Source organism: Phascolarctos cinereus, unplaced genomic scaffold, assembly GCF_003287225.1.
Source record: "Phascolarctos cinereus isolate Bilbo 61053 unplaced genomic scaffold, phaCin_HiC Scaffold_1;HRSCAF=81, whole genome shotgun sequence".
NCBI classification, from domain to species: domain Eukaryota; kingdom Metazoa; phylum Chordata; class Mammalia; order Diprotodontia; family Phascolarctidae; genus Phascolarctos; species Phascolarctos cinereus.
Genome location: NW_027555514.1, coordinates 185,996,815 through 186,009,348, shown reverse-complemented (window position 1 = coordinate 186,009,348; position 12,534 = coordinate 185,996,815). Strand labels below are relative to the sequence as shown.

The following is a 12,534-nucleotide window of genomic DNA, read 5'->3' as shown; positions in this document are numbered from 1 at the left end:
TCTTTTTTCTGAGGCTCTGAAGTCATAATCTGTCACTATATTGGTCAGAGTTCTGAATTCTTTCAGTTTTATTTTCCTTTACATTATTGTGATCGTCATGTAAATTGTTTTGATTCTGCATCAGTTCATCTCAAGCTTGTCTGAATTTTTCCTATTTCTATTTCACTTGACACAATGGTATTCCATTACATTCATATAACCAGTGATTTGTTCTGACATTTTTCAATTAATATCTGTTTATTTCCAGATCATTGCTACTACAAAGTCTTCAGCTCTCTTCATTTTATTTTTTTTAGACAGTCTTTTTGTGCCTTTGTCTTTGTATTACACTCATTTCTCACCCCCTCTCCAGAATGAACTTTCCTTTGTAACAAAAAAAGCTGTTAAGCAAAAACAGCTGACCCTATCAGACATCATTTACAATATTCTGTCCTAGAATCACCCTTCTAACATCAGAAAAGAGATAGGTTTTACTGTCTCTTCTCAGAAATCTTCATTAGCTTTTCCATTATTCCATCTATTAAAACTACTACAGTGTTGTGGTTGTGTATACTTTTCTGCTAATCCTGCAAATTTTGTGTTAGTTCATACAAAATCTTCCCACAATTCTCCATATTCTCCATATTCAGCACTTTAAAAATTTTTGTTAATATTCTATTACTTTGAACAGCTCATTCTTTAAAGCCAGTCTTCAGTTGGTGAGCACCTACTTTGTTTTACTTGTTTGCTACCTGCAGAGTACTTAGTATTTTGTTGTATTTTGGACCTTTATTCCCTGTCTTTTACTTCCATGAAGTATATACCCAGTAGTAAGATTGTTAGAGCGAAAAGTATGTCCAGTTTAGTTACTTTTCTTATGTAAATTCCAACTAGAAATCCAGTGCTGCTACCTAACCATCCCTAGCCTCTCCAACTAATTTACTCCCCATTTTTTTTATCTCTGCCAATCTGCATGGTGCGAGTTTTTATTTGTACTTCTCTTACTATTGGTGATTTAAATCATATTTTAATGTGATAATGTGCATTTTACAATTCTCCTCTTGAAAACTGTTTGTTCACATCCTTTGGCCACTTATTTATTTGGGAGTGGCTCTTGATGTTATAAATTTGTGTCATTTTCTCTCCAACCTCCTTACTCAACAGGAATACAGGCCTTAAGTGGTTGAGTAACTTGCCAATGGCCACACATATAGGAAGTAGCATAGTCAAGATTTTAGTCCAGCTCCATTGTTCCACATTTTACCACTCACTAATTGTGTGACATGGGGAAGTTATTTCATCTGAGTCTCAGTTTCCTCACCAGTACAATGATAAAGTTGATTAGATTCTAAGTTCCCTTCTGGCTTTTAAGAAGTAATTCTATTTATGAACTGGGAGAGAGGAAGGGAAGAAAGGACAAAGAGTGATAGAGAAAAGATAGAATACAGTGAGTAAGAAATAAGAGAGAGGGATAGATGAGAGGAAACAGAAAAAGTCAATGAAAAAGGTGATAAAAAGTGGGATAAAGAAAGAGGACAGAAATGGAGAAAAGAAATAGAGAAACAGCAGAAGATAAGAATTAAGTCTGTTTAACTTTGTACAATTCCCCAAACAAGTAATTCGTGCATTCATTCATCAAAAATTAACTCAACACTTGTACAGGGCATTCTGCTAATAAGGCTAAGGGAAAGCTTGGGAGAAATAGCTAATCAGAGAAAGAAAAGTGTCTGACACAGAGACCTGGAAAAGAAAACATTGAGAAGTAAAACTGAGATCTATTCAACCAGTCATCTACTTGAAAATTATTATGTTAAATTGTTATACCAAGCCCAGGCATATAACTCAATTTTATGTAAAGAAATATCATAGCACAAATGCAGGGATTTTAAAAATCCCAGTAATGAAAGGGATTTAGAAAATGTCTCTAAAGAAATGCAGCAAAATCCGCAGATGGAACTAAACTAATGACCCAATGTCCTATACGCTTTTCCCCCAATACATGGACATATACAAATATACAAACACAGATTGTGAATACCCATTGCACATATACATATCCAAGGCAGAAATGCAGTACACACATATATATCCAGAATACACATTGAGCATGCACATATGACAAAGGGGACTGTACATCTAGATGGCACAACCAGGGTACATACAAACCACATAGAGAACACACATTAAGTGTTCCAGTGTACACAACTTCTCCTATTTTCAGATGTACATATGAAGTAACTGGCTCTTCTTCACCAAGTTGTGTGGAACAAATTGACAGGAACACAGCAGCATTTAATAGCCTCTGGACTCCTGTCCTCAACAATAATCTCTCTTCTAACTCTGGATAATAATCAAATGGGAGGGAGAGGTAAAAGATAGGAAAGAAGCTTGGCATATAAAGTTAGATCCTGAATACAAAGATATTAATTTTAAAATGAAGTAAGAAACAGGTAGAAATTGGGGAAAAGGAGACAGGGGATAGAGAGTTGTACAATCAGAGATGGAAATCAATCAATCAAGAAGCATTAAATGTTCACCATGTGACAGGCATTATGCTAGATGTTGAGGATTGGAAGAGAAAAATAAAACAATTCCTCATCTCAAGTAGTTTACATTCTTTGTGGGTGGGGGAGTGTGCAGAAAAGAGAAGTAGATGGAGAGGCAAATAGAAAATGAAAGACTAGATGCAGCCAGGTGGCATAGTGGATACAGCACAGGCCCTGGAGTCAGGAGGACCTGAGTTCAAATGTGACCTCAGACACATGATACTCACTAGCTGTGTGACCCTGGGCAAGTCACATAATCTGCTTCGGGGGAAAGAAAATGAAAGACTAACCCAAGGATGAAAGGAGAGAGAAACTGGAAAGAAAGGAGAGAGTTGAGAGTGATCAGGGTCACTCTCAGAGTTTCATAGGAGCCAAGCCCTTGCCCCACATGTATCAGTAATTCCTAATTCATAACCCAGGAAGCTGGAGATAGGAATGGGATTTTTATGGCTATTTTTCTGGGCCTTGTCCTGAGGAGAAGAAAGAAGGTGGTAGGGTAGGGGATATGAACTGAGTGATTCTGAATTGAGGTGCCAGAGTTCAGATGACCCTGATTTGGGGACATGAAGTGACATGAAATTGAGGTGGCAAAGTAGGAATATGGGAAGTTGGAATGATACTCAAATGAGGTGATATACTTCTTATGATGAAGAGTGAGTAGGTATGCTGAAAGTCACATAGGCACAGCCTGGAATGTCAGGATGACCAACAGCCCTATTCTACTCCACTGTCCCAAACCATCCGGGGATCCCCGTGTCCCCAGCGGCATGGTAACAGGAGGGTTAAATAGTGCGTGGCAGGCGGAGACGGAAGGTCTGAGCTGACGCTTAGCCAAGACAAGACAAGACGAGCTGAGCAGAGCTGAACTGAGCCTCTGCCGCCGCCCCACACTCGGGGCGCCTCCTCCCGCGCCCCGCCCGCTAGTCCCCTGACCATGCGCCTGGCCTGGCGCCCCCCGCAGCCCCCTAACCCCGCACAGCCTCTAGCCCCCCTAGCCATCCCGCAACATCAGCCACGGAGCAGGTGAGTGCAACACCCTGCAACCTCCATCCCTCATCCCAGGTGCCCAGGCTCTGTCCTTCCTGGATCCTGCGTCCTTTCCTAGCCTCCTTCTTTTCCAACCCCAAATTTCCATCTGTCCTGTCCCTATTTCTTATGCCTCTATACCGCCTTCCCCATTTCTGTTTCCATCACCACCATCACCATCACCATCCACCTAGATCTGCATCTTTCATTCATCCATCTAGATCTGCCTCTTTCATTCCGCATCTCTATCTCCATCCTTTATTTTCCAGCTCCGTCTCTGTGTTCCCAGCTGTCGCCATCCCTTTTCCCCTCCCCTTGCCTGCATTCTCTGTCTCCCCATTCTTCCTCCCTCTTCCCATCCCTTCTCCTTCGCTCTCTTCTCTCTTGTTTTCCTCCTTTTCCTTTCATTGGCCTCTTCCCACCCACTCTTCCTCCTCAGTGTCTCTCCCCCTCACCCCTCTTCCTGTCCATCTCTGGGAGAAGCTCTGTCTAGTTTGTAGTGAGAGGATGGTTTGGGGATGGGGGCAGACTCCTTGGGAAGGGCCCTCTGCCCCACCCCCTAGCTTATCTCTTGCGCACAGACCTGTTGTGCGGAGCTTGGACAGGTGGGTGGGGGATGTGTAAGACGCTGAATCCTGGGGACTGCGGGGTTCCTGAAGGGGTTGGGAGGATGCAAGGTGCCGGAGTTAAGGTTGAGAGGATGGGTAAGGAGACAGGAAAGGATGAACCTTGAGGTTTCAGTAGCCCCTCATCCCTTCTCTTAGCAATCACATTCTTCCCCTCCTTAGGAAAATTTGGAGGGACAATTTCTGAATCCTGTATGTTTTCTCTTCCATTTTTCTATGCTCTGTCTTGTCAGCTATTTCTATTCCTCTTATTCTTCCTCTTTCTCCTCTTTACCTTGATCTGTCTCTAGCACTTTTCTATCCTCTTTTTCTCCCCTCTATCATCTGTTACCATGTATCTTCTATTTCCTTCCCTCTCTTCTTCCTCCTCCCCACCCCCTATCATTCTGTCTCTCTTCTTTATAGTCTAGATTCCTTTTTTCGTTTTCTCTTTTCCTTATATCTTTTATCCCCACCTATTTCCTTCTGCCTCCAATCTTCACTCTCTCATCTTCCTCTCCCCTCTCTCTTCTTTATTTATTGCATCCTTCTCTTACCTTTTTCTGACCCTCTCCTGTCTTTCTTCCCACCTCCTTTTAGATCCATCTTTTTTTCCACCTCTCTAGCTGTCTCCTCATTTTTTTAACTCTTCTTTCCTTTTGCCCCCCTCATACTTAACCACCTCTATTTGCATCTTTCCCCTACCACTTATTACCTTTCTTATTTGTACCCACTGGGCTGCTCTATCTCTGTCCCCACCAACTACCTTTCTCTTCACTGTGTTTCTTTCCCTCTATCCTTCTCCATTACCTAGCTGGTGGTATTAAGGGTTTGAATTCAAACCCAAAATCAAAATTAGACTGTTCAGACAAGGAACATTTGCTCCTGTTGGGACCAAAGTGGTATTCTACTTGTTGGTATCCCCTAGGATTCAGAGCCTAAGGAATGCCACATTTTAGGCTACTCTATCTCAGCTCCACCTCCCTGCAGAAAGCACCCATGCAATTAGCTGATTAAACACCAACAACAAAAATTCTAGCCTATGCTTTTCCCTTTTCCTTTTGGAAGTCTGGGACCCTACCCATGGAGGGAATGGCTTCCTACAACATGGGGTTATAAAAGGAGTTAAGGAGCAATAGGGAAAAAACAACCCCCCTCCAACCAAAGCATCTTCTCTTTCCCCTTACCTTTTTCTTGGACTCCTTCCCCTGTGGCTCACGCTCAAATGCTCACACAATTCTGGGACCTAAATAAAAGGCAGCATGACACAGTGGAAAAGAATATTGGGTTTAGAGTCAAAGGATCTGGGTTCAAGTACAGGCTCTACCATATACTACGTGGCAGGTCACTTGGCCTCTCTGACCTCAGTTTCTTCATCTGTAAATGAAGGGGTTGGAATGGATGGCCTCTCAGTTTCCTTTGTACTCTAAACCTATGAAACTATGAGATAAGATGAGAGCTGGGAGCACAAAGGAAGTGCGAAGAAAGGAACCAGAGATTCAGGGATGTGAGGTGAATCTGGAGGACTGGTTGATTCAGGGACAGGAGAGGAGAGGAGACTATAGTGCAATGACTCCCAATGGACAAGATACAGTTGACTCTGGGGAGCAGCAACAAAGGCAATAATGCTACTACTTGGGACAAAAAAAGGTAATTTTGGGGATATGGACAGGCTGGGGAAGGGACAGATGGAAAGGACAGAGATGGGATTGATCAAGGGGTGAATGGATGCCCAAGTCAAAAGTTCAGAAATTGTACTGGGAAAGGGGATTATAGACTAACTGTGTATCTGTTCTGTCCCTCAGGGAAGACTGAGAATCAAGATCATAGCTGAGGAAGACCTCAGATATGGAGTCCAGGATGTGGTAGGTATTGGATACCAAAGGGAGGTCCAAAGAGACCCTATTCTCTGGGGTGTTGACCCTTTTCTCATTGACCTAACCCTGGGAAATTCCTCCCTAGAGAAAAAGAATATGTTGGGGAGTAGAAACTATGGTTAAAATCTGACAAGAAGTCCCATCTTCTCCATTACCTAGCTGGTGATAATGGAGAAATCTTATAGAGGTTACTCTATACTGAGAGAAAACTGGGGAAAAACAACAGCAACAATATCCCTACACTAATGCTAAGGAATGATCCTAGCCACATGCCCCCAGCCCAGAGAACACATCCCTTGACAAATGGATTCTTATGGGAACATACATTAATCTCACTCCTTTTGTCTTCCTATTCCAGGTCTACATTGTTGATGTCCCACCTCCTCCCACTCTGGTCACTGCTCCTGCTGCCCTTTCCACCTCCAGCCCAGGGCTCCTCTACCTCTTCACCTCGTACCCCTTCAGCTCCTGCCCGTCCCCCATGTGCCCGGGGGGGTCCCTCAGCTCCTCGACATGTGTGTGTGTGGGAACGAGCACCTCCCCCAAGCCGGTCCCCCCGTGTCTCACGTTCAAGGCGTCAAGTACCACCAGATACTGCACCTCCTGCCACTCCATCTGGCTTTGAGGAAGGGCCACCTTCATCCCAGTACCCCTGGGCCATTGTATGGGGCCCCACAGTATCCCGAGAGGATGGGGGGGATCCTAATTCTGCTAATCCCGGTTTCCTGCCACTGGACTATGGCTTTGCAGTTCCTCATGGGCTAGCTACCCCGCATCCCAACTCGGACTCCTTGAGACGTGGCGATGGGGATGGGATCATTCTTGGGGGAGCTCCTGCCACCCTTCGTCCATTTCTATTTGGTGGCCGTGGGGAAGGTGAGGCTGATGGATGTAAGGGCCTTCCGAGGGGTGAAGTAAGGCTGGTTACAGAGTTCTGAATTTTGGAAGGTGAAATTCATCTGGAGTGGGAAAGTAAAAAGAGTCTAGAAATAAAGATAGAGAGATGCAGTTGGATAGAGTGAATTAAAGTTAGGGTTACTGGGACTGAAGAAGCTCAAGAAAGCATAGCCTTACCTCTCCCTCAAATACTTTGGGCAAACATGGTGTCTATGATCAGAGCCATAGTTAGACTATGGTGATGGCTAGAGAAATAAATGGAAATGAAAAGGTGAGTCTGGTGGTTGGGAATACAGTAGATGTGGAAAGGTAGATATCCTGATAACCCCCATTGTCTGGGCAGAGATGTTTGAGGAATCTGTTGCCTAAACCCTTCCCATCTTGAGATTGTGCAGATGTATTGGAGATTTTAGGAAATGTGCTCAAGAGGCAAGAGAGATGATTTTAGGAAAAGGGAGCTAGGAGTTTGGAGATAGGGAAGAGTTGTTGGTAAAAGAGAAGATTCAAGGAGAGATTTCCCATACTAACACCCTCCCCTCACACACACACACACACACACACACACACTCTCAGAAACTAAATTACCATTCTGCCCCAAGGCTTCTCTAATGCTTGATCCTTCCTTAAACAGGTGTGGACCCCCAGCTCTATGTGACCATCACTATTTCTATCATCATTGTCCTAGTAGCCACTGGCATAATCTTCAAATTTTGGTAAGCTAGAGTTCAAGAATAGATTATTGGTGGGTGAGGGGCAGAAAATGTTAAAGGGGCATAGAGTGGGATTTAAATTAGATAGATGGGTAGGGCAAGAGGGAAGGAAAGGGGTAGATGCAGAATAAGATCCTGGAGAAGGCAGGAATAGGTAGGATGGGATGGGGGAGTAGGGCAGTATATCTTGCCCTGGGGACAGTGAGAGACAGAATAGATTCCTCTTTCTAGAGAAACAGATGAAAAAAGTAAAGCTATTTTTTTAATCAAGGCAGTATAAAAAGACGAGCAAATTGTCTATGCCTTAGTCCCTTCTCTGCCCCTCCTTCACCCCCTCCATGTGGCGTACTTTAGCTATATATATATACATAGTCTGGGACTATATATAGCCTGGGAATTTCTTTTGCCTCCCTCTCCACCAAAAGACTAGGCCCTTAAAGCACCCTATCCTAGAAGAAAACTAATTAACGTTCAGAGTAGAGCCACGTGATAGTTTGTGCATGAGCTTTTCACACTCTGTTGAGACTCCTAGGACTTCAGATTATTAGTACTCAGTTTGAGCTAGAACTAAATTACAAGACACCTGGCCAAGGAAGGAAAAGGCTTCTGACATCAATTTGGGACAGAGACCACGTTGGGGAGGGTAGGTCTATGGATTGTATCCTGGGTGAAGGTTCCCGATCAATGATGGGGTGTTTGGGGGGGGGGGTGGCCCTGAGTGCACTTCACTAGGGGGAGTCTCCAGAGGGTTTGGGGGAGAAGTGTTTCAGGGCAACAACTGAAACCAAAAAGGTTTCAGTAGTAGATGGATGGTGCTTTTAGAGGACAGTGCCATCACTTTGTGGGGTGGTATCCTGCAATATTTCAAGAAGGTATTGCTCTGGGAAGGGTGGGGGGTGGTGACTGATATCTTTTTCCCTTTGCTCTCTACAGCTGGGACCGTAGCCAGAAGCGACGAAGGCCTTCAGGGCAACAGGGGGCCCTACGACAAGAAGAGAGTCAGCAGCCCCTCACTGACCTGTCTCCTGCAGGAGTCACTGTGCTGGGGTCCTTCGGGGACTCACTCACACCTACCCCTGATCGGGAGGAGCCCCACGGGGGACTCCGGCCTGTGCCCCCCCAGCCCAAGGGGGCCCCTGCTTTCCAGTTGAACCGGTGAGGGAGAGAGGGCTTAAAGGAGGGAGGGAGTTGGGGAAGAAGTTTGGAGTAGAGGGTCAGTGTGAGGGACAGAGGGTGGGGAATGAGGAAACTTCTCAGGAGCTGTGAGTCTTTTCCTAGGGAAGGGGGGCAGTGGGTGGGTGGATTGTGGAATATGTCTGATTAGGCTATGTCCCAGGGCTCTTTCATCTTTTCTCTTACCCCCGCCTCTAGATCTCTTTCCCACCTAAAGGGGTGAGACCACATTATCTCTAGGTCCCTTCTAGCTCTGACATTCTAAGATTTTATAAACTCTGAGCCTATGACTCTATTGCCCAGTCCAATCCAACAAGCATTAATTATGCTCCTTTAGCTATGACACCACCCTATTAGTTTTGGCCCCACCCCTTTGGTTCTGACTCTCCCTCTTTACTTTTGACTCCACCCCTTCTCCATAGTCCCACCCCCTGACACTGACTCCACCTGTCTCTGGCCAAGGCCTCCAGTCCCTAACTCAACCCCATCCCTGTGTCCCTGACTTTGCCCTTTCCCTCTTCCCCTTAGGATTCCCCTGGTGAATCTGTGATGCCCCTCAGTGGTGGGGTCCAGCCAAGCAGAAGCCCATGGGGCCTACACAGCCACCATTCCGCTGGGGGTGGGGCAGCTGTGGTGAGCTGGGGCCCCAGATGCTGCTGGCAGAGGACCCCTGCTCCTGCTCTTGCACACCCATTTCCTTGCACACTCACCTGGCCCCAAAGGCAGTCACCCTGTTCACATCCCATAGATAGGGCTTCTCTCCCTCAAAGCCCTTGCGCGCTCAAACAAAAGCCTCACTGCACACTCACCTCCACACTGGAACAGTATTGCACACTCTTGTACAGATAGTTTTTTGCACTCACCCTCTTCCACATCTGTTACTAAACTAAACTCTTACATTCTATTTCCCTCTTGTACCACCCATTCTTCATCACTTTTTTTAAACATTTTCATCTCTACCTCTCCACCTAATTGTCCATGCTCTCATGCACATTTAACTTTTCACATATATTAACTCTCTTACATATCCACTCTGTTGTCACATTGAGTGGCTTGCACATGCTCTCTTGCACACTCACTTAGGTTTTGTGGCCCCTGCATGCTGCCCTACAGGTGGGGAGGGGGTGAGCTTTGGGGGCCTCCAGTGCCCTTAGTTTTCACTGCCCCAGTCCACCCAATGTCTTGTGCTTCCTGTCTCTCCTTCCCTAGTTGTCCTAGCCAATCCCCACCCAGGCGCTCTTACCACTCTGTGGACTTCTTGATGGGAATGGGGGAGGGTGCTGAAGCCCCAAGCCTTGCCCTTTACAATACTGCTAAATTCTGGTATCTAAAAGGGTTATGGGGTAGTCACCTCCTGAGCCCCTGGAGAAAGCTCCCCAAGTCACCTCCGTCATGCTAATGCCAGCTGTCTCTGTCTATGTGTCAATCCCTATGGATTTCAGAGTCCCCCTAAGCCAGCTCTTTATTAAGGGAGTGGCCTCACTAACTCAGCCCAGGCTTTGTAGGAAGCAAAGCCAATAGGCTCAAGGCCATTGGGCACTCTGCCCCCCAACACCCATGACTATGCCCTTCTTACCCAGTCCCATCCTTGTCTCTCTCTGCCTCTTTTTTCCTTTTTTTTCTACTTCTGTCATTTGCCCTTCCTCCCCCTTTCCTTTGCTTCCTCTCTGAGCCCATTCTTTTCTCTTTCCATTTTTCTCTCTTCTCTTCCTTCTCCTAATTCTTTCCTTGCCCCTCTTGGTCCCCTATGCTGTGATATATATTTTTGTATTATCTCTCTTTCTTCTTGTGGTGATAATCTTTGATTCTTGTGGGATGTAAGTTTCAGAATTTTCAAATAAAACCTTTGCAAAATACTCAAGCCCCCTACTTCTGCCTTGTGACCCCTGTTGCGAGGAATGGGTAATGGGAGAAGGGAAGAGAAAGACGGGGTGGAGGAGTCCCTTGCACCTATATCTGACCAGAAGGTAAGTCTAACTGGGGTGTCAAGCTTTAACTCCTGAGGGAAAGGGAGGGAGAGGAGAGGACAAACAGCTATGGAAGCGGAAAATCCTGCCTATCTTCCAATAAATATACAAAGAGACACAATGGAGAGGGGCAATGTGGTGTAATGCTTAGGGAGCTGCTTTTAGAATCAGAGGGGTGTTGAGGTTTATCTCCAGCATGTATTAGCTGTGTAACCCCCTCTCAATGCCCCAGGCCACTTGGTAAGTTGCAGAGCAGATGCTAACTTTCATTCATTAGTAGAAAAAGTTTCCTTACTAGGAATTTGTTATACCACTGAAGTCTCAGATCTGTGCCCACTCCACCCCAACCCACCCCCCCAAAAAAAGAAAGACAGAAAGATAGCCAAGGATTTAGGGCAAAAGGAGATGGAAAAAGAAGGTTAAGGGAGTAGACAAAGAAATGGGAAGGAATTTTTTAAAAATAAGATTAGAAACTTGGGGAGATGGAAGGAGAAAAGGGAGGTGGGGAGGAAGAGGGATGATGCCCTAAATGTTCATTTGGGGCCTTGTTTTTCAGCCTTGACACCACCTCCTCAGAGCTACCTAATGCTGCATTAGTGTGCCTGTGATTAGCTCTCCTTATTGGCTCCCCTAAATCCAGCATTTCTGATGGGAGGGCCCCAAGTAGCAATTCTGAGGTAGTGTGGGTGAAAGTGAGGGGCAGAAGCATGGAGGCTGACTGGCTTGGGTGGAAACAGGGGAATTCAAAACCCCAAGTTCTGTATTTGAGTATTACAACAGCACCCAACCTCCCTGCTTCCCTCTTCCCCTCCCTCCCAGTCCAGACATCAGTCTCTTGACGTTGCTAGGCTCTGTTGCCATGGTGACTGTGAAGTAGTTGTTTCTCCCCCTATTTCCTACCCCCAGCCTCCACCCTGAAATGGGATAGCCTCAGGGTGTGTGAAAATAGCAGAGAAGGGTATCTGGGTCCCCCTGAGAGACTATATGTATATCCATGTGATAGTATATAAAAATAGAATTAGATATATTCTAGCATGAGTATGGTGATACATTCATAGGTCACATCTAGGAAAATTGCTAGGTACAGATAGGGCAGGTACAGATTCATCTAAGTGTAGAACAAGGTTATCTACAAATGCTAAAAAGGAAAATGTGATGTGGGGTGGGATAGGGAAGCAGTAGACCAAAACACGCAGAAATGTGGAGAAAACAAATCTCTAGAGGAAGGAGTCAATGAAGTGGAAATGAGAGAGATCTGATGAAGTACTGGCAAAAATGTTGGCTAACAGAAAACCAGAAACAAAGTAGTGAGAATATGGAGGGATGGGATGAAGAGACAGCAATATAGAGAAAAGATAGAATGGGAGGAAAAGGGACGAAAAACTGGAATTCAAAACCAATCTCCTTATCTCCACCTCAACCCCAGGCACCTCATTCCATTTTTTTTTTTGACAGCCCTAATTGTTAAGAAGTTTTTCCTTATGTTGAGCTAACATCTCCCTCCCTGTAATTTCCACCTATTGGTCCTAGTTATACATTCCTGGCCCAAGCAGAATATGTGTAATCCCTTTTCCTGGTTAACCTTTCAAATACCAGAAGAAAGTGAATGTCCTTTCCCCATCTCCTACTGTAACTTTTCTTCTCTGGGTAAAACAATCTCAATTTCTTCAACCAATCTGAGAATGGACTCCAAAGAGAGCCCAAATGAAGGGATAGGGCAGAGAGGTGGGGGTAGAGACACTGTTTGAGAACAG

At 45.3% G+C, this 12,534-nt stretch overlaps 1 protein-coding gene across 1 annotated transcript; it reads left to right on the top strand.

Annotated features, from left to right (window-relative positions):
• The first annotated feature begins 3,346 nt into the window (after nucleotides 1–3,346).
• Nucleotides 3,347–10,669, top strand: PIANP (PILR alpha associated neural protein). The gene is made up of 6 exons (XM_020994169.2): nucleotides 3,347–3,548; nucleotides 5,962–6,021; nucleotides 6,392–6,909; nucleotides 7,562–7,643; nucleotides 8,574–8,795; nucleotides 9,342–10,669. The coding sequence occupies exons 2-6, from the start codon at nucleotides 6,005–6,007 to the stop codon at nucleotides 9,361–9,363; spliced, it is 861 nt and encodes a 286-aa protein (XP_020849828.1). The 5' UTR covers nucleotides 3,347–3,548; nucleotides 5,962–6,004; the 3' UTR covers nucleotides 9,364–10,669.
• Nucleotides 10,670–12,534: the final 1,865 nt, after the last annotated feature.